This window comes from Pleurodeles waltl, chromosome 6 (genome assembly GCF_031143425.1).
Source record: "Pleurodeles waltl isolate 20211129_DDA chromosome 6, aPleWal1.hap1.20221129, whole genome shotgun sequence".
Classification (NCBI taxonomy): Eukaryota; Metazoa; Chordata; class Amphibia; order Caudata; family Salamandridae; genus Pleurodeles; species Pleurodeles waltl.
In genome coordinates, this window is record NC_090445.1 from 1,363,111,238 (window position 1) to 1,363,134,214 (window position 22,977).

Below are 22,977 nucleotides of genomic sequence, written 5' to 3' on the forward strand. Positions count from 1 at the left end.
ATTCAGAATGATATATCATTTTTACATCATGGACAGAGTCAACTCAGGTCCATTATGCAGCTGGGTTGGGCATTGCAGGCTCTTAGAAGTGGCTGTGTGCCTTTTCAGTCAGTTAACTCTACCAAGGTATTTGCCATTTTCAATTTGACAAGACAAGAAAACAGCAGATAATGGCTAAGAAAGAAGCTAGTTACATCATGCTTAACATTGAGAAACTGTAAAAGTTGCCTTTTACTGTAGCAGAGATTCCAACAGCAGTATGGCTTATATACAGGCTGAGTCATCTGCCCATTTCCACATTTCAGTTCAGCAAGTGTTTGAAACATTTTGCAATTGGCAGGTTTGAGCAGTTAGAGGACAGTTACATCAACAAGGTGTGGGAGTTACCTTTCATTTACAAATGTCCAAATGGTGAAACAAAGGTCTTTCCTAGTGGAAGTGAATGTGAGACTGCTGTTAGTCATTCTATGATTTGTAAGCATGTGTCCTAGTGAACAAGAGGTGATATCAGAAGGGCAGTCCCATCTCTTTGGTTCACCCAGTATTTCAGATACTTTCAAATGGGAGTTCTGTGATGCTGAATAGTGAATGGTTGTTGCAGAATGAAACCTGGAATCGCCTGTGTGATTTTGGTTTCTCAAATTGTAACTTGCTGTGGCCGTGTGTTATTTCCCCCCACATGAGAGATAAAAATAGCAGAAATGTTTTCACAAATTGTTACTTAAAATGTAAATTTTGACAAGCTGCTGAGAGTAAAGGTGCTATTGTTTCAAAAACATCTGGATCTGACATAAGCTGGAGAGACCTATGACCTCCAACTAGCAAGGTCATCAGCAGTGATACAGTCATTTTTAAATACCAATTTCCCCAATCATTTTGGAGAGTTGTTGAGCAGGATTGTTAAAGCATCCAATACTGCTGGAATTGTGCTCTTTTTTAAGGCTGTCGGTCTGAATTTGTTAGCACCTTCCAGACTACAGTGCTTCTTCAAGTGTGCACCAAAGGTGTCTTGCTGTGCAGCCTGTGCCTTCTGTGGACACGGATCTGTTGATGTTTTTGATGACGGTTCAGTCACGGACATGCCCATTGAGAATCTTGTTGATACGCGGAACCTTATGAGATACTGCTTGTGGTCTTCCTGGTTCCTTCTACATCTGCCACTGAAAAGAATGTGACCCCCTCAGCTGGTCCTATGGTTGAGGCATCTGGACACATATTCTCTGTGGAGCCTTCAGTTAATGCACTGGTTAATTTGTTACCTGCAGAGGTGGAATCCGCGTTGGCTTTCATCACTATTGAAGACATCTGAAATTTCCTGCAGGACCATAATTATTGTTGAATTTGTTCACGGGCATTTTATGTACAAATTACTAAATTGCCTTTTAAATTGGCCTGCCTGTTGGCCTGTCTTGCTTGTCATCTTCAACATTTTAATCTCTTTTATGTCTATATACATTTTAACACGCTTTTAGGATTTTAAGTTTTAAAGCAATTTAGTTTTAGTATTTGCACTCCCAAAAAGGGGGAAGGTGTTGTGGGTTAATTTTATGCATTGCTTGGGCACACATATTTTAGTTAAGCTTATCCCTGCGGCCTGTGCCCTTTCACCTACATATGTGCTCTGATTTCATTTATTCAGTTTTATTCATCTTTAGTTAGCCTGCTTTTTAGTGGGGATGTTTTATTGTTCTATTCAGCTGTGATTCTGCAAATGTGTTATTATTTCTATGCACGACATTTCACAATGTATCTCTGTCCAAGGCTGTCCAAGGCTCACAAGAGCAGTACATGATAATTCTGCGAGCATTGTAGCCATGTAAACAGTCCAACACTTGGGCATATGCCCACGTCAAGCCTTTCCACCGAAGAGAAATATGTTTATTATAAAAATACTGTACAGGCTAATGAATAGTAGTGAGATCATTCTGCCCAGGATATCCATCCGTGCTGTATGACATTTTATTTGCTGATCTCAGCCCTTTCTCTAAAACAAGCCAAGGAGATGGGCCCTATTTGTATTGGTACAGGTGGGGCAATACTGGGTGGTAGGAACTTTGTGGATTTTAAGGATTCTGGAAGTTTCCATCATAGAAATGTATTATAAAATCTCGAAGCTGCCATCAATGTGCTTTTTGTACTTAATGCTTGGTATGGGCAGTGGCCATTTACAATTCAGGGGTAGTGGTTTGTGTGCCCCTCCCAGCCTAACACAATCCATGAGTCATGGATAGACCATCGGGCACAGGCATGATCCATTAATGCCAGTGAACAATATAGGTACTAAGTATCCAGGTATTGTTGAAGCTGGGGCACTCAGGCAGGGTGCACGCCAACTCCATGCAACAGACCTTTCCATACCAGCAAGAGGGCTTTTGCCATTATTGCTAAAGATAGTCCTTCTTTTGCATCTATATTACTATAGACATGTTGGAAGGGTGGTCTTCTGGGATTATAGTAAGATACTTATTATTCCAGTAAAATGTGGGAAATGTATTCACTAATGGCAGGGTTAGTACACAGTGGAAACAGGAATTGAAAGAGACCTGAGAAGAGGATGTACCAATTACTGTATCCAACAGCCAGGCATCTTCCTCCTGTTTAACATAAGGTGAAACAGTTTTTTTTTTTAATTTGATTCTCACCATGCTTCTGTGAAAAACCTGTCACCAAGTGAATGTAGAGACTGACTAAATACATTGGTTGACATGCAAATTGGTCTATTTGACCTTTCAACATTTGGAGCAACTAGAATTCTGTGCTGCCATGAAATATTCATAATAGCTTTTATTTACAGGCATCAATGTTAAATGTATTGTTCGCACTACAATATTTCAGTTTATTTTATATTGTCTCAAACTAGGAGATGTGCTTGAAGGGTTTATTAGTTTTTTGGAGTAGAGTTCTAAGATAGGCCTAAAACAATGTTGTGAAATAATCAGCAGCATTATTGTGGGACTGGAGAAAATAGAGCAGCATTGTGTTTAGAAAGTATCACAAGCTGATAATGGTGACCCTGGTGACGCTGATTCAGCTTTGCAAAAAGGGTGCACAGGTCTTATTCGAGAGCTGTCTTGCATGACTTTAGTTCTTGAGGAAAATCCTTGAGTATAACTGCCGCTCACATTACTGCACCATGTGTATAACATCCTAACTTAGCTGTCCACCGCTGTTGGATTTAGGTTTGAATGAACCATGTTGAGCTGGTTTGCATGATTGTAGTAGGTATGAGTTAGCTATAAATTCTATGGGCATTTACACTCTTCTTCATGCCAGGGTCTCTCTGAGACAAAACAAATATGTCCAGGCAACAAAATAAAAGTGGCCCCCATTGGCGAATCAAATAGCTTAAATAGTGGGCCACATTTGCAAATCAAATTTTGAATTAGTAAATACATGCTGTATGGATATTCTCATGGTGTGAGAGACTGAATGCATTTGTGTTTGCTACTGACAATGTTTGTGGTAATATCATGGAAAATCAACAGTGAACACTTGCTCACCAGTCCTTAAACAGGCCCACGAACTGCTAGAAAACAGCCCACACGTGTATCTGTCATACCAGCCCATTGGGCACTTCCTGATTTCCTTACAGGCCAGTCCCACCATGCACAAACAGTGCAAAGCATTAACTTATGGAGTCTTCAGCGCAATGATGATTATAATACAAAGCTGCCTTGAAGCCAATTTTATCACACAAATGTCGATTGGCCAATGCCTAGGTGCCAGCAGGGGGCTGCTTTTTTGGGCCACTGTCAACTGCCTATAGTGTCTACTATTGTCCTCCCCACCATGCCTAAATCATTGTCTTTTGGGGCAGGGACGCAGGCTAGAGAAACATAACACCATGCTTTGAGGCAGGGGCAAGGATGGCTTGACCCGTGAGGCTGGACCTGATACCAGAAACAGGGTTGTTCTCCAGCTCCCCTCCTCCAGCCGCCACAATTAAGTCATGATAAGCGAGAGAGGGAGGAGTGTGAAGAGGCCAGGTGTTGCTGTGGCCGTTGGGCCATTCCCACTTAGTTGTCAGTTCTCACCTCGGTCCTCTTGGGGCTATTCCAGCCCAGAAGTGAAGCAATGTCATTCACCTTTACCCTGACCCCTCATCCCCCAGGACTTCACATTTAGGTCAGAGTGGTAGCGGATGTGGGAGTGCACAAAGGCTGCAAGTCCTTACTGGAAGGCCAGGTCAGGTGTTGTGGCAATTTTCACCTTGACCTGGCCCGTCTAAATTTAATCAAGTAATTTACCCAGCGCATACTCTTTTTTTTTTTTACATACATGCTGGGGAAATCCAGTTTTGTCTAGTCAGTTTTAACTCAGCATACGTTTGGAGAGAGGGTTTATGTACTTGCAGCAAATCACAATGTGTGGCTTGCAGATCACAGTTCTGTATTTCATGTAGAAATGTCATTTGGATAATTGTAGCTCATTTCTTATAACCAGGGCCATTGGAATTATTCAGCAGGGGAGAACCACATTATGTGGCAAGGTTGATTAAATTGTGGAGCAAGAAAAGACAAGTGGTGCAACTTTTGCAATGGTATTGCTTTATTATTTTGTCACTTTTATACATTGTAACCAAGTCTAGGCAAATGTTTCACCCTATTAGTATCAGTTTAACAATCAAACACAGCAATAAGCAACTAAATGATAACCAGTCAAAATTTGAGACAGGCCTTTCAATGCGCAGCAACACGTGACGCCAAATTTTTAGTGACTTTTAAACCAACTGAGCTAGAATTTATTTTCTTTAAAATCTGAATATTATGCAAAAGATGAAGGATTAAGTGGCAGATGCGGCAAATCCACAATTACATGGAAAACATAGTGGCTGTTGTTTTACAATTCCGGTGCCCATAGTTATAATCTTTCCACTGCAGCACAGTGCTTTATGAACCAGCAATAAGGAGCTGAAGCAAATGGTGAAACATAGAAACTTATTGAATTTTTATTCAATCATTATTTATTGTGACACTGCTAAACAAGGATGCCTTGGGTGGTAATACAATTTAATTAGTGCAGACAACCTCAACCACTGTGTTTTGTTTTAGTTCTTGTGCAAGCTTCACCAGACCAAGCACTTATAACAAATAATACTGTCTAGTATGGAAGAAATGAGACTTCTACACCTTGCAACTCTCACTGTCTTAAGTATTGTTTCCTATGTATTGATTTACACACTAGTATGATTAATTTTCTGTATGCAATATGTGAGTGTGATGTAAATCACTATGCCATCCTACAGCGGGGCACATAGCTCTATAAAAGAAATTAAATAACAATATAAATTGTGCCTGTTCCTTACATACGGGGGTTAAACAAAGTCAAAAACCTGCTTTTAAAGTGGAGTGGTGTAATACTTGCTCTGAATTCCAGTGAGCATGCCCAACTTCTAGGAAGGAACCAGAAGTGTTTCCACCTACTTTAAAAAAGAAAACTGAGTGCAAATAGTGTATTTTAAAGCTGCATTTTAAGAAAATCCTGCTAAAAAATGCTGTATCTCAAAGTGCACTCTATGAGTTGACTCCATGTAATTCAAAATGTATAGTGGGAAACCCCTGTATGTTAATAATTACCTCTAAGTGCCAGGGCTAGATTTTTGGTATGGATGGGTCCCATATGCCACAGGCACTCTGTTTTGCTGAGAATTACATAAATTATGTGTTAGACTTTTCATCCTTGGCGTGGTCTCCCTTAACTTTTTGCCTCTGTTCCCCAGGTTGTTGATGTGTGCTGGACTCTGATTTTACTGTTTTTGTTACTCTGGGCACTTTACCACTGCTAACCAGTGGTAAAGTGCATGTGCTCCTTTACAAAATGTGTATGTAATTGGTTTTTCCATTATTGGCATATTTGATTTACTAGTAAGTCCGTAGTACAGTGCACTACAGGTGCCAGGGCCTGTAACTCAAGTGCTACTAGTGGGCCTGCAGCACTGGTAGTGCCACTCACATAAGTAGCTCTGTAATCATGTCTCAGACCTGCCACTGCAGTGTCTGTGTGTGCAGTTTTAACTGTAAATTAGACTTGGCAAGTGTACCCACTTGCCAGGCCTACACCTTCCCTTTTCTTACATGTCAGACACCCCTAAGGTAGGCCCTAGGTAGCCCCAAGGACAGGGTGCAGTGTATGGTTAAGGTAGGACATATAGGCCCTCATTCTGACCTTGGCGGGCGGCGGAGGCCGCCCGCCAAAGTCCCGCCGTCAGATTACCGTTCCGCGGTGGAAAGACTGCGGCGGTAATTCTGACTTTCCCGCTGGGCTGGCGGGCGGTCGCCTTCAGACCGCCCGCCAGCCCAGCGGGAAAGAGGCTTCCACGATGAAGCCGGCTCGGAATCGAGCCGGCGGAGTGGAAGCTGTGCGACGGGTGCAGTTGCACCCGTCGCGTATTTCACTGTCTGCGCAGCAGACAGTGAAATACATGTAGGGGCCCTCTTACGGGGGCCCCTGCAATGCCCATGCCAGTGGCATGGGCACTGCAGGGGCCCCCAGGAGCCCCGCGACCCCCCCTACCGCCATCCGGATCCCGGCGGTCGGACCGCCGGGATCTGGATGGCGGTAGGGGGGGTCGGAATCCCCGCGGCGGTGCAGCAAGCTGCGCCGCCGTGGAGGATTCAATGGGGCGGCGGTACACTGGCGGGAGCCCGCCAGTGGTGCCGGTCCGACCGCGGCTTTACCGCCGCGGTCGGAATCCCCATTGGAGCACCGCCGGCCTGTCGGCGGTGCTCCCGCGGTCCTCCGCCCTGGCGGTCAAAGACCGCCAGGGTCAGAATGACCACCATAGTAATGTGATTTATATGTCCTGACAGTGAAATATTGCTAAATTTGTTTTTCACTGTTGCGAGGCCTGTCCCTTTCATAGGTTTACATTGGGGCTACCTTTAAATCTGATTAAAGTGTAGATTCCCTTTGGGAGCGGGTGGACATGTGGAGTTTGAGATCTCTGAGCTCACAATTTAAAAATACATCTTTTATTAAAGTTGATTTTAAGATTGTGTGTTTGAAAATGCCACTTTTAGAAAGTGAGCATTTCTTGCTTACAGCATTTCTGTGACTCTGCCTGTTTGTGGATTCCCTGTCTGGGTCAGTTTGACAGTTGGGCTAGTTGCACCTCACACTAGACAGTGACACAAAGGGAGCTGGGGTGTAGCCTGCATATCCTGATGAGCCATCTGTGCTAGGAGGTAGGGGAGGAGTGGTCATTCACACCTGAAAGGGCTGTGCCTGCCCTCAGACAATGCAGTCTCCAACCCCCTGGTGAGTGTCTGGGGCCTGGGCAAGGCAGGATTTCACATTCAAAAGAGACTTTACTTTGAAGGAGGCCTACTTCAAAGGAGAAATTGGGTATAAGAAGGGCATCCAAAACCACAGACTTTAGATCACTTCTGGACATCAAGAGGAACCTCTGTCTGGAGAAGAGCTGAAGAGCTGAGGAGAAGTGCTGCCCTGCCTGTGACTGTGCTTTGTGGAGCTATCCTGCAGTTGCTGCTTCTGCCTGTGCAAAGACTGGGCTTTGTGGTATATTCCTGCTTGCAAAGGACTCTCCAAGGGCTTGGACTGAGCTTGCCCCCTGTTCTGAAGTCTCAGGGCCATCAAAGACTTTCAGTACCAGCACCTGGACTCTCTGCTGAGACTCCTGCCTTGACAAGTGGTGCCCTATCCAGTCACTGGGCCCTTCAAAGGAAAAGCTGGTTAAAATCTATCGGCTTGTTTTCACTCTTCACCAAAGGTACTGTACCTGGGGGTCCGCGTGACTCCATGGCCGGCGCCGCTGGTGCCGGATTTTTGGGAATGACTCCGTCACGATGCCGTGTTAACACCTCTTCGAAGCATTTTGTGTTTCTAAGCAATTGTTTTTAATTTAATCTTTAAAAATTCATAACTTAACTTGTGTTTGTCGCATATTTGTTGTTTTGGTCTTGTTTTGTTTAGATAAATATTTCCTATTTGTCTAAACTGTTGTTGTGTCATTTTGTAGTGTTTTCATTAAGTTACTGTGTGTGTTGGTACAAATACTTTACACCTAGCACTCTGAAGTGAAGCCTACTGCTCCTCCGAGCTACCAAGGGAGCAAGCAGGGGTTAGCTGAGGGTGAGTCTCTTTTACCCTGACTAGAGTGAGGGTCCTTGCTTGAACAGGGAGCAATCTGACTGTCAATCAAAGACCCTGTTTCAAACAGTATGCCAGTGGCAGAATGTTGCCATTGACTACATCCATTTATATATATGTATGATGGGGGACCCGTAGGTCAAAATTACCTCTAGTACGTCAAGGTCAGAATTTTGTTGTGGTTGCCTTCGTCCCCCCACCCAATATTCTGTGGTTGTCCTCCCTAATGCCCAGAATTATCTTGAGTATGGTAGCATTTTGCTATAGGTGTCCCATACGCTAAGACTGAGCTCCAATATTTCAGTGCCAGCATTTTACCACTGGCATCCCATTGTCGAAGTAAGCCTCAGCAAGGCCTACTAGTGCAAGGGGTTCGCCCTTCTCTGCATAAAGTCCTCAGACCATGTAGGAAGACGTTGGCACAGAAACTGAAATAAAAGACGAAGTTTATTAAACCTCATGAGGTGGTACTACAGTTCAAACAGCACCCTTCGGTAATGTTTGAAGTAGCACACTGAACTAAGAGAGCATGGTCCTTTTACACCCACGCAGGGGCTAAACGAAGGTGGTACAGTTATAGAAGCAAGACTTACATACATATAAGGTCATATGGAAATGCACAGTCGACAGGTAGGAGGGGCGAACAGTTTTCAAGGACTAGTTGACACATTACTGTCTGTTACTGACTACTAACAGCTGCAGATCTTACTGGGCATGTGTGAAAGTGGGAGATGCTAAATATAACTCGTCACTAGAAAGATTTTTAAGAGTAGTTAACAGAAAGGTAGGACAGAGCACATGGCGAGCACGTGGCAGCATGTGGCAGAGAAAATGGCTGCCATGAATACAAAATGGATTCCGCGAAATGTTCACAATAGTTGCTAAATACAAGATGTCTTCTGCTAATGCTTAATCTAATCGCTATTAAATTACAACACCATAGGCAACAAATTACCTCTAGTGAGCCAGTACAAGCATTTTGCCATAGGTGCTCCATCCCATATGCCAAGAATTAACTCCAATATGCCAGTGTCTGCATTTTGCCATAGGTTCCCCTTGTACTAGGGATTATGCCCAGTATGTCAGCCTTGGCATTTTGCCACAGGTGTCCCATACGCCCAAGAAGTACAACATATGTGCCTGCATTTTGCCTGGGTACATCATATAGAAAGAAGTACCTCCTTCACTCCACTTCATTCTCACTCACTCAGTCACTCTAGCTCACACTCTCTTGCACTCACTTTTATTTACTCTCTTATTCTAACTTAGTCTCACTTTTTCACACTCCATCAGACTCACTCAATCTCATTTAGTTACGCAATCACTCACACACACACACACACACACATACACTCTCACACAACATTTCACAGGGTTTTATTTTACTTACCTTCAGCTACCTGACCTGTTGTGCTTCAATTTATGGATCTTGCTAGACTCTCAGAACAGGTACACAGCTTATTCCATCCTCGAGAACTGAAGAACAAAGTTGGAGTCTGCACAGTGATGCACAGGCTACAGCTGTCAATTTCTTGCCTTTTCACCTTACCTTCTCCCATCTTGTCATAAGGTAGGATGTGGTGAGTGAGGTTCTTGTTGACCCCTTCCACCTGTGATGAGATGGGAGAGGATGAGCTGACAGCATGACTGATGGGAAGCCCTGGGCATGGTAGGGATTATGACGATGGAACCCAGGGCTGTCTGTACCAGTGACACTACAGCATGGCACTAATGGGGAGTCCTTGAGGCCTGCCAGGATCCAGAGGTCAAGGCTGGGACTTTTCTAGCCCCGGTCAATCTCTCTAATGGGTGTTGCAGGTGCCACTGTGTGGTTTGTCAGCCATCAGATTGATTTACGGCTTCAGGCAGGAGGGGGGTGGGCATTTTTTTTTTTATACTGCTGAGTAATAATAAAACAGAACAGAAAATTCTATGAAACCCCTCTGTAGTGGATCATCAAGAGGAGGAAATTCAGAGCTACATGTTCTCTTTGTTTTGGTATTGTTGGTTCTTTTCCCAGGGATCCTGACCTAACCCCTTTCGCCCCTTGGTTTTATAATAGATTTCTCATTGCTGTTCAGGACCTAGCTGATTGGGGTGGGATTCTTGCAACCTTGTATAAGGTGTTTTGACTGTAATATTTATTCAGTTTTTACAGATACAGTGTACCCAATATTCATCAATGCTACAGACCCTGCAAGCTTTAAAATGTTTAATACACTACCAATTGGCGTCTTGATACTAACCAAGCAATGTTTTGTGAAAGGTCATACTCCTCAAATGTGGGCCACTTTTTTGGGGCTGCCCAGGCCTATTTTTGGTCTCAATGAGACCCTGGTGTAATGTAAGCCCATTTTCACTTAACTAAATCGAAACCTGGAGTTTTTGGATTCGAAGGTGCTTCGAACGGCTTTTTTACCTTCCTTCGAGTTTCTACACTTATGAGGAGCTGTCCAGCAGTCCGAAAGACAGGTTCCTTAGCGAAAAGGTCCCGCCTGGCACCCGAGGCTGAGAGGAGGAGTTGATGTCAGCCCTGCCTGCCTCCCACCCCGCTCCCTCAGCGCCCTGAGAACTAATTGGTCTAATTAATGCTAGTGTCGAGAGGGAGTGTCTCGAAATTCCTGAGGAAAAAAATACTAAGACGTGTCATCCGCTTAACATCTTAACATCTGTTCCTTCCTCCACTGCATTTAGCCGTCTTACCGTCGTGAAGGGCATCTAAGCAGCTCCGCGATAACAAAATAACCCAAACTGGGGTGAAGGAAAACAACAAAGGAATATAGTTTCTTTGCAAGAGTGATGTATCATGTACACCAGTTCTTGGGGTCGTTCCTTCTTTCTGTGGTTCATGTCTGCTTCGGTAAGTGCTTCATCTTTTGTTTTGTTTGACGGATAGGGCATGTGTGAGAGGGATGTGTGTGTGTGGGGTGGGGAGGGCGGAACCTTCAACACCACGCACACTTTTCAGAATAACTACTTTTTCACGTATTCTATTGAATTGCGATTATGCATGAATTTTTAGTGGTGTGAGCAGTGACTTCTGGCACCCGGTAGGCCCGCCGAGACATTTCATAAAGACTGACGATGGAAACCGTATATCTATTCGTAAATATTTGGAATGACTGCACGATTGTAAAACGACCTCTGAAAGATATTTATTTATTGGAAATATAGGAAATTCCGCTTGACGACCCTGCACATCGAATTTCCTCAAGACATAGTGAGGTCCTTAACACGGTGTGCATTTCTTTATCTGGACCGTGAGGGTTTATGTGCCAATTGTAGAATTGTACGGTATTTTTCTTTCTTAGTTGTGCTGCATTGAGACTCACGTTGTAACCTTTCCTTGAAAGTTTGTCTAAACAGCCACAAGAAGTCAGGAAAAACACACTCTACACTTCACAATTAAGATAATGTATTTCCAAGCAATGTCTGCATTATGGTGAATGGCATAATACAGAAACACGCATCCAGTGTGACGTACAGCATACATTAAATACGGATTTCGTTTACACAGAATTTATCCAGTTGTAGTGACAGAAAAAATATAAACACGTTTAAATGAGTTAATTATAATAGCCTGTGTGCAAAGTCACAACCTGATGATTATATACAGGTGGACGGGTTCTGATGTTATTTATAGATACTGCAGTAATATTAACCAGCAAATAAACCTGGTTCTTGAGCCATCCTCGCTTTCATGTGTCCCTCTCCCACATCACACTTGAAGTTTCATTCTTCAAGGGCAGCTGCTTATTCCTTCTTCAATTTCCATTAGTCCTTCGATGCCACTAAGGCGGTGGTCTTAAAACGTTTCACTTTCGCTCCACCCCTTTTTAGGTCTTGTTTATATATAGCTTTAGTAGTTGACTTTACAGCAGACCTGATGTATTCAATATAGACGAGTGGACTTTGGATCCACCCTCTGCCTCATGATTCAGTGGCTTTATTGTCTATTGTAATTCCCTGCTCCTGATTCAATTACTTTTCTCTTTATTCTCGTGTTTGTCCTGCCCAAGGACCCTTATGGTCTTAATGGGTTTTCCCCTTCCGAAGCTGACCAAGCATTTTCTATTGAAGTGCAGAGGAAATGTTTTATCTTCCTTTCTCTCTCTTTATTCTCCCATTTTCATCCCCGATTTTGCATCCCAGCTCGATTCATTTAAAGGTGAGGTCTACCCATTGCCCACTAAACCTCACACCTTGCACTCTGCCTGGAAAGTGCCACTTTGTTAGCAGTTGAACAACTTTGAATGATATCTAAACGTGTCCAAGATGGCTGCCAATTTCTGCATATGCGTTCACATGTGCACACTCATGTAAGCCAACTTAGAAAGATTGTGTGGCTGTCTTGAATTAAAAAGCATTAGAAGATGCCCACCATCCTTGAGCACACACAGTGACATCTGGGAAAACATAAAAGCATTTACAAAGTGAACGGTTTTGCACTCTGAAATTAAGGGTGATACCTACTTGTTTGGCAATGCTTCATTTAGTTTGGTATTTTACCGAACAATTCACTTTAAACAGATGGTGTATTAGGATTTCAAAGTTTACCGGAAAAGATCTGTAGTGCCTAAAGCACGCCGTTAACAAACTTGAACATGTTATGGCTTTCACAAAGAGCCTGATTCAAAGGGAATTTCGGTTATATGAGTACTTTTTATGAATAAAAATTGCCAGCACAACGCCTGCAATAAATTCACAAAAGATTACCGTGTAGCAGATCTATTTGCTCCTATGTAATATTCCCCTACGGTCTCATAATATTACATATGAGTAAATGTCACACAAGAAGTAGGGGTTTAGAGATCAAGGTGTGGTTTTTCTTGCAGGTTTGTGGTTTCCTACACATATGGCTGTTTGTGAGCACTCTTAAATTCCTCTTAAACCCTTTTCCACCATGGACTTTTCAGAGATTTATACTGTTTGAGGCCAAAGTAAATCCCATTCCTAGGGAGGAAGTGGAACACAAGAAACACAGGCCCAGATTTAAGAAGGCCTAGGGCAGTGCTTAATTTGTAAATAAAAACGTGCCAGTGCCCAAAGCCCTCCTTTTAAATGTGCTTCTGCTGCAATTAAATGTGCGAGCACGGAATACAGAGGCAGTGTAATCCTGAAGCCATCTCGGGCCTCCTCAATCCATTTACAGCCACTCCCTGCTCCTTCAGCTCACTCTACTTTCTCCCTTTGTGATGGTTTTTCGTTTTTCCCTCCCTCCTTCTTTCCCATGTGTGTCTTTTGCTCTCAGCAAATGCTTGAGGCAGAAGAATAAGTTCCGGCCCTCAAAAATAAGTACCCGTGCTCAGCACCGGAAACAATAAGCACAAATTAAGCACTGGCCTAGGGCCATTCTAATGCCACATTAGCTTCATTTGTTTATGATAATGTGGCATTGGAAGCCCAAAAACGCTGCACCATATTTACAAAGTGGCGCAATACTTGAATTGCACCACTTAGTGACCCCTTGCGCCACAGTATGCCTGCACCAGGCCTAATGTATGCAAGGGGGGCATTCAGGCACTAGTGGGACCGGATAAATGGCGTGAAGAAATCTAGGACATTTCTTTGTGTCATTTTTATCGGCATTTTTAATGCCTGCTAAGAGCAAGCATTAAAGGGAGGCTCCCAATGTTTTCAATTGTCTTCTGGGTGCTTTGCAGGTTTAGGGTCAAATCGTTTGATGCTAATCCTGCAATGCTCTGGACTAGCATAAAAAATGATGATGCTAGTACCCATGACTGCTGCCATGGTGCGCCATATTTTAAATCTGGCACACACATAGTGGCGTTAGGGGGAGCTAAAGGGTGCAAAAAAAGTGGCGCGGCACTAAGTACAGCACCACTATTCATAAATCTGCCCCAAATGTTTCCCCTTATGTGATCACAAAGGAATACCTAAAAATGCACAACACCGATGCCTTTCACCAATGCAGGATTGTACAGTGCATTCAATTCCTCATTATTGGAAAGTCAATGAGCAGAATTGTCACATGATTGTCCTTCCCTATGCATAGATTTTCGGAATAGTGCAATTGTACGGACGTACCTTTGGAAAATGTACATTCACACGAAAAAACATATGTCTGAATGTACTTTTACATTATTATTTTTTGGTGACTCATGTTACACACCCTGTCCTTTATTCTGCAAAATATAAGAGGTTTGCAATGACTGTGTGCCTATCTGCACCCATTTTTATGGTCGAGCGCGCAAGGTCTCTAGCCTGCTGTAATCTCTCTGTGGGTTTTTAACCACGCCCATCAGTTTTGTTGGTTCGTGGCTTGCCTTTTAAAAATCAGTTGTTTCATGTGTGAAATGCATACATACGTCATGTCTTTTCCGGTGTTTAGCCCTCCTAGGGCGCACTGACCAACTACTGAAAAAATTTGAGGCTCCATGTCTTCCGTATGGCCTCTGGACTAATTATATTTTTAATTTCCTACGCAGCACGATCTTGCTGTGCAGTAGTTGAGCACTTTGAATGACGTCGACCTTGTTCCCTGGATAATTGCACATTTGCCGATACGTTTGACAGCGAGCAAACTTCTGTTTCCTTTTGTGTATTCCTTCATGCTTATGGCGTGGCGCTTTAAATTGACTTGCTTATGTAAAACTGTATTACTTTTCATTTTCAATTTATGTGGCAATGAAAGTTCGGTTAGGACTTTACAACGCTAATAGCTCTAAGTCGAGCAAATGTGAGACCCATTGCATTACAAATGCTTGTTTAAAGCAGTTATAACATCAGTGCGAACATTCAATAGGAATGGTACATCCCTCATTATTTTAATGTAATGATTAGTTATATTTCAATTTTATTACAAACAATGCCTGCTAATAGAACCAGCATCATGTTCGAGCTGCAGCTAATTTTCTTATTACATTCTAGTTGCCACATCATTAGTTACGTGTAATTGGAAAATAACCTAGCTGCTTAAGCTTAATAACTGCTGCCAGAGCCAACAGACAGTGTGAATGGCAGTCACAGGCAAGAATTATATTTGCTGCCTAAACAATGAAAACGTAACTAGCTTTTCAGCTCCTCTGCTCTGTTTTCCTGGAATGAAAATTACAGACGTATGGCACTTTCCGCAATGCTGCAGTTTGGTACAGAAAAGAGGACTCGCTCTACAAAATACCATGCATGATGCATAGGTATTTTTTAAAAAGGGCCGTAAAGAGAACTGCAAATACATATGTTTGCAACAAAACAGTAGCTGCTTATTGGTGAGTTTAATTTTGCACCACATATTTCACACGTATTATATATATCTGCAGCTATGCTTTTTAGAGAAACAACAGGCCAATGATCTAAGCTTTTGTGGAAAGAGAATTATTGTGACAATGTGTTATAAAGAATAAATTGCCATATGTCATAAGTTAAAATTATGTTACAATTTAGTTGAGAGTTCTTTGACCCTACGCCTTGTTCATCTTTATGGACACGGAACTCCCCTGAAGCTTTCAAAATCATCATACAACAGATGGTCATTTTGCCCATATATAAAAAAAACTATTAAAAAACGTCATTAAGGAGTTTACTTTCTTTTTGAAATAATTTGTGTGTTGGATCACAATTATTAGCTGATAAGATAAACATTATGTCCCACTTATTATTTAGTTCACTCCTGACAATCTAGGCGGGAAAGTAGGGTTGCATCTCCAGGTGAAACTGTATGTTAAATTACATAATTGTTTGACTTTTGAGAGGTGCATTTGTCTTTGTTTCATTTGCACAGTATTGATTACTTATGTAATGTTCACATTCTGCTTCTGTTGCCAGATTAGAACCATTACACCGGGTTATGCTATGCTGTTCTATGCTAGCTCGTATTTGTATACTGGACAATAGCCACTGGTGTGGCACTGTAGCTCTGTTCTGTTGTCCAAGAGTGATTACTGTCTGGAGCCTTCTTGACAGTGGCGTAACAAAACTTGGGGGGGGGGGCACTGCACAGTACATATTCCCCTCTCTGGGCTCACCCAGGAGCTCTCAGGCCAGGGTACTGTGCTGAGGGGGCACCCTGGAGCTCGTCTCTCCCCCGCACCACAGTGGCTGCAGAGGCTTTTGCTACGCTACTTCTTCTTGAGTGTTTGGAGAGATATGTAGTGATAGTTGGGGTTGAAAGTGTGCTATGATCACCTTAACGCACACTCGTCCAGGATTCTTTGTATGCTAGTCTACCAGAGAAGGCGTTTAGATCAGTATAGGAGAATGGCCTTATGAAATCAAGTACAGTTGGTTAGAGATGTGTATGTCCAGAGCCATCCTAGGTGGGGATGTTGAGTGTCATATATGGTGCTCAAATGTGTGCTCCGATCATGTCAGAGTGGGTTCATTGGTGCAGTTATTTGTGCCAGTGTTGCAGATAGAATTAGGTGAAACAGAGTACACTTTACATGAACATCCCAGTATTGAGAGGCTTTCTGGGCACATTTGCTTGCTAGCATGGAGCTGGGAGAGAGCAGATGGTACTTCTGAGGACTATAGTACTGAAGGAACAGTGAGATAGGCTGAGGGTCGCTATCTATGTAGCATCGTGCAAATCTCTGTGAGTATGATATAAAGGAGGAGGAATAACTACCTGTCAGTTTGTAATTCCTGGCCCCTTGACTTTAGGTGTTTTACAAGGCTTATGTGCAATGTGGAAGCGGCTTCAAAAGCAGACACACAGATGAACATTCGAGGATACAGAGACACCCGCGTACTAATCGACCAGTTCCCTGCCATGGTGTCTCTAAAATCACTTTCTTAAATGGAGCTACTTCAGAAACCAGGAGTGTTTCTAATTCGACAAAAAAATAGGTCTGACACAAATGACATTACATGTCCTTTAACTTCAATATCTTTACGAGAAATAGTATCACACTGATGAAATCCTAACGAGTGGGTTCATAAATCTTCAATAAAAGTACAAATAATCTATGGCCTTATGTTCACTGGAACATCCCAAAGGTATAGCTTGAATTTCACCTTTCAACATATTTCTGAGGCTGTGGAGGTCTCCTGTGATCTTTACTTCAGTGTTCAGAGATGAATACACATACCTAGCGTCTCTCAGGCCCTCCTTTTGATCTTGGCCGGCCAAGTGCCAGCACCAGCCACCCAGCTGCAATTTTCAAGGCATTGTCATCGTTGGGGATATTGTCAACTAGTTCACATTTCCCTACTTGCACCAAATAACCAAACCCTGCCATGCCAGGATAAATCAGTAGCATTTTCCAATCTATTCTGATATGGCTGGTGAAGTTGAAAGATGGTGGTTAGATGGAAGTGGGGGCCCCAAACTCATAGCAGATGGTGGCCCTCATCTGTCCCTCTCTCTGTATGAGAAAATCACTGTGAATTCCCTCACAGGCTGACCTACATGTGCAGTAGGTACGAGAAATCCCAGGGGATCCTCTAAGTCCTAGCCAAAAGGAGGCAGATCCCGCCTCATGACACGCTGCTAATTCCAAAGATTATCTTGCCTGGAGTGTGCGGAAAACACTGTCTTAAGGAAAATTCCTAACTACCAACATCACACGTGCAGTTGATAAGGGATGGCCGCTAGCAAAGAGGATTCCCTTTAGTACTATATTAGTCAAGGGTGTGATCAAAGAACTGCCCAGTACACCCCTCCCATAAGGGTGTTGGTGCCCACTCTATGGGATATACTGCTTTGGGTTACTATTATGCCTTATGACCCTGGTCCCTAGGGAACGTTGAGGGATTTACTTGCGGATACCTTGTGCATGCATGATTCTGACCAGCAAAGCCCTGGGACTTTTCATCACTTGAGTACCTCTGTGAGACATCATTTCCACCAGAAAACTGTAAATTGACACCTTTGAGAAAAGGCACATCAACAAGGTAGTATGCACACCACTATGCTGTCTTTTGCCACCGTCCTTTCATCCTCAAGCTTTGGCTCAGTTGACCTTGTAATCAAGTGCAAATCCAGCCAAAACATAAAGGGAATACAAAAGAGGAAAAATAACCATACGCTGGGCTTCATGTACAGATCATTCAAGCAATGGCAGACCATGATAAACGCATGAAAGCTAATGGCTAAAAGGGACTGACCCAAAGTCTACTCTCTCTGTATTTCTTATTGAATTTTTCTGAAAAATTGATGACATGAAGTTTTCCAAACAGATAAAACTGTCTGTAGTCATTCCAAAAATGTAAATAATTCTGGAATTGGTGAGTGGTGCAATCTCACCTTTCTCTGGACATTGCAGCGAGATTTCATTACCGGTTTCGTTTATTCACAGGTCAGACCAATTATGCTCCGTACTTCTTTGATAATGGGCCTGGCATCATGAACGGGAACATGGCGCTGCTGAGCCTGGCTGAGGACACAGCCATTGGTGAGTAAGCCAAACTTTTGATCAAAGTATGACCCTTGTTGGTATTGTATGAAGTATAAGATGTTTTTATGCCATATCGAAAGTTTTAGCTGTCTTCTAAATCACAAGCAGCATCTATTCTAGGCATCTGAGAGCTGTGTATGCATAACATTTGGTGTCATTTGGAAAAGTTCTAGAATGAAGGTTTCACAATATGTTTCTCCTTAAGAGAACACAGCGTATTAGAGGATATCATTATTAAAACACATACCTTTAAAACACAAAGCTTTTGTAAATACTTTAAACCATGAATTACATTGAAACTTAGGCTTAATGCATAAAGTTAAATTCACTGCTTCAGAAATACAGATGAACATATACAAGGAAACAACACAAAAGGATGATGGACGGAGTGCTGAACAATGCAAACACTCACCCCCAGTAACAGATCTGGGTTTAATCAATCGTTGTTTTGCTCACCATGCCACTCCTATTGGGAGCGGGGTCGAGAATGATTTGCATTTAGCTCGGTCCGAAACTGGGGTGACGTGGCAGGCAAAATGATGATGGATTAAACCCAGATCTGTGAGTGGGGGTGAGTGTTGAAAAGTTTCAACACTCCGTCCATCATTTTATTTTGTGCTATTGCCTTATGCGCCCTAAGTGGCCAGGGTATGCCCAGACGTGGGTCCCTTGCTTGCTGCGCCACTGGATTCAAGCAAGGCTGGCTGATGAAGGGTGATACCCTGAAACCGGTCCCAGGATGTTCTCCTTGTGAAGTTGTTTACTAATGTCTTTCGTTTATCTCAGTTTGCAGTTTTGATTTTTTAGTTAACTATTTGATGGTCACAATACAAAATAACAGATGGGAAAGCAAAGGGTAAGATGTATGAATAATAAATACATACTTTATATATCTATTAAACTAAAGCATAGAGTTTAAAGGAGGGTGAGTACAAGTAAAGTTCTCACAAACTAAGAAGAATCACTACAACATGGACATTTTCCATATACGTTATCAACACACTCTGAAAACAAACTTTTTGAAACTAAAAGGTCTTGACAGTACTTAAATTGTAAAAGAATGAGTGCTTGTGCACGAAACTCTGCTCAGAAGCCCATGGCCAGTGCCAATAAATGTTGGAGGGCCTAATACCACGGCTCAGGGCCAGCTTCAGGGAAGTGCGAATGGTGGGGCGCACTGGGCGCTGACCTGGGGAGGAGAGTGCTGACCTTCGGTGTTTAACTATTACATACGAGTTACCAACACCTGCCCAAAGTTCCTTATGCTTCCAGCTTTGAGGCAGCAATACAATGTCATGATAACTCTTGTGGGTACAATTCCTGTTAGGAGGCAATCCTCACTATGAAGTAGCCCAAAGGATTGCTAGAGTGCCCTCGGAGGACTTCTTCCCACTTCAGGTTCAAAAACCACAAGCACTCTGGTGAAATACCATGCTTTATCCCACATTCTAGAAGTTGACTGGATCGTTGGACTCACTGAAGAGTGTGGTAATCAGATTAATTCAACACAAATCAATAATATAACTAATAAACAATTCAAGACACCAGAAACAAAACACAATATCACAATATCACAAACTCCAAACTGAATAAAGTTTCAAAGATTTATTACAATCCCAAAATTGGACGTAATGTATATGGTTCACAAAACTAAGTTATAAACATACATGAAAACCATTGGCTGACCAAAACGTCTAAAGAGTAAACATCAATACCGTTAAACACTCCAAAAGAATACCATAAATAAGCAAAACTACAATATACACATTAATTTCAGAATTGAAAGATGGTGACATCAGTAAATCATCAGAATTCAGGTAATAATCAGTTTTCAGGGCTGGGCCATCCTTAGCTCTAACACAAATATGAACTTGCATGTGTGGGAATGGGCTAACACATGCAGAAAAAAAAGAAAGACAGAAGTAATTTGGAAAATCACCTAACTGGGGCACCTCACTATAAAAATACACTATTGTGATTATCTAAGCTGAAAAGGAAACAAGAAACCATATAATGAATTATACCTCTCCTTGTGGGACAGCAGACAGGAAAGTTTAATCAATTAGAGTGTTCACCTTTCCGCAAAATCAGTAGACAGCAGCATCAGGACAGTGCAGAACACGAGCTGTACATAGTCAGTCAGTCATAAATTCTTTCATTTGGCTTAAACCTTAAAAGTATAAAAACAACCAGTTGTACAAAATTCATTATGTAAAAAAAATATCCTATCCCATAAACAATTAATTATAAAAAGTGCTTTAAAAGTCCCTTATTACATTATACTATCACATACCAGGTTCTTAATTCATTCTAATTCTTATCAACCAACTCTATTTACATAATTCCTTAGATTATTCTAACCTTCAATAAATTTCATTTGCCTACTAATCCTTCAAGGTACAGCATGCCCACCAAACTGATCCACATGTGATTCTAATAAGGCTTAAATCTTTAGTTTCATAAAGTGCAGTTTTACATATAAAGTGCTCTATATGTTACTTAGCGCTTCGCTATAACTTGGCAAATTTTCTATGTTACCATCAGCCAATATTATTTTAAGTAATCAATTTACAACAAATTAATCTCTTCATTTACCTTTACCACCTACGTTACACCAAATCTTATAAATCCAGTTAAACCCCTCTTAATCCAATTTAAAATTGGCCTAGCGCACAAGTTACATTCAAGAACCTCATGTCGACTAGTAACTTGAGCGCTTGATCCCAATTAATAATATTATACTCCTTAAAAATTGGTCTTAAAAACTTCTTACATTAAAAGCCAGTAACAATCTAAAAGAAGTTGCTGCGTGCTACACTTCTGTATTAAATCCCAAGTACAAAGACCCTGGGAGTTCTTAAGGCTTTCACTTTGGGATCCCTATAACCTGGGTTTAACCCAATTCTGAGCTGTAACACAGAGGGGCATATTTATACTATGCTTTCGCTGGATGTGCGTCATTTTTTTTTAATGCAAGTTCGGCGCAAAACTAAGACCATATTTATACTTTGACGCCGACCCCGCGAACGTCAAAATGTCAGAGTGTGTGTCATTTTCTGAATGCGTGAAACTGCTTTGTGGTAATGACATGCAAGGTAGGCATTCCCGCCCATAAAATTACTTAAACACCCATGAACCATATTTATCCAACCGTTCAAAAATCCTGCACGGCTGGGAGGTGGTGTCGAAAAATGATGCACAGCCCGATTTGTGTAAAAAATTAACGCCTGGGTCAGAGCAGGCGTTACGGAAAACCCACAGTAGCAACATCACAGCTCTTAAAGGAAGACATGGAGTTGCTATTCATCCAGGATGCACGAAGACTCAGAGCACAGGACCAGCAGCAGCAGCTTCCACCAAAACCCAACATGGACCCCAAAGGCAACGGCAAAGGCAGGAGAGGATTTTCCAGACAAGGACAACCCTTCAGGGTCTCCGGGAACATGACATCATCCAGAGGTACAGACTAAACTGACAAGCCATACAGCAGCTGCTGCGCTACATTGAGCCACAGTTGGCATCCAGCTTGCAGACACCCCACATCATTCCACCAGAGACCAAGCTGCTAACTGTCCTCCACGTGTTGGCAAGTGGCTCTTTTCAAACCACTGGTGCCCTGGTTGCCAGGATCTCACAGTCCTCATTCTCTGCCTTCCTACCCAAGATACTGGACACCATCATCTCCCTCCCACACCGCAACATCAGCTTCGTCAACACACAGCAGAAGCAGCAGGAGACCAAACAGGGCTTCTACTAAATCAATGGCTTTCCACACGTGCTTGGTGCCATTGACTGCACACATGTACGCATTGTGCCACCTTCTGCAACGAGCATCTATACCGCAACAGGAAGCACACACACTCCATCAATGTGCAGGCCATTGTGGATCACCGGGGACTGATCATCAACATCGTGGCAAAGTATCCTGGGAGTGTACATGATTCATTCATCTTCCGCCACTGCACCATCAATCAACACCTCCAGGATGGACGATATATAAATGGCCTGCTTGTTGGTAAGTACAGAAACCTAGTTATATACACACAGCACTGCAACCCTGTAGGCCACACAACACTGACACCACTACATTGACACGTGGCCAGGAAGACACTTAGGTTGTGAAACTAGTAGTCATGTTTGATATCCTGAGCCAATGGAATACACACCTACGGACAAATGACAGATGCAAATAACAACAGATGCCACTCCAGAGCCACAGGGGACCAATTTAAAACCACACAGTGACAATGACATGGCCTTATCTGGCAGTACAACTTGGAAGAAGATGAATCTTACAATATCACATCAATAACACTCAATCACACACCCTTCAAACCAATACGTACTGTGTAAGGGGTTTGTATTGTGGTTCGCTGCAGGTCAAACACCATGCGACACATAGCATGATGATGATGACTCGAATTAAGGTGACATGGAATCATTGAAGCAGTACCAACATCCCACATCACTCCTGGGGTGACATTGCCCGCTAGCAATAAGGAAGTGGACT

At 42.6% G+C, this 22,977-nt stretch overlaps 1 protein-coding gene across 1 annotated transcript in view; it reads left to right on the forward strand.

Moving 5' to 3' along the window:
* Positions 1 to 10,741: 10,741 nt before the first annotated feature.
* Positions 10,742 to 22,977, forward strand: part of CDHR1 (cadherin related family member 1) — a 408,684-nt gene continuing 396,448 nt past the window's right edge. Inside the window, exons 1-2 of the mRNA XM_069240657.1 lie at positions 10,742 to 10,969; positions 18,369 to 18,464. Coding sequence (XP_069096758.1) covers positions 10,909 to 10,969; positions 18,369 to 18,464 — 157 coding nt within the window. The 5' untranslated portion in view covers positions 10,742 to 10,908. The remainder of the gene's footprint in view (positions 10,970 to 18,368; positions 18,465 to 22,977) is intronic.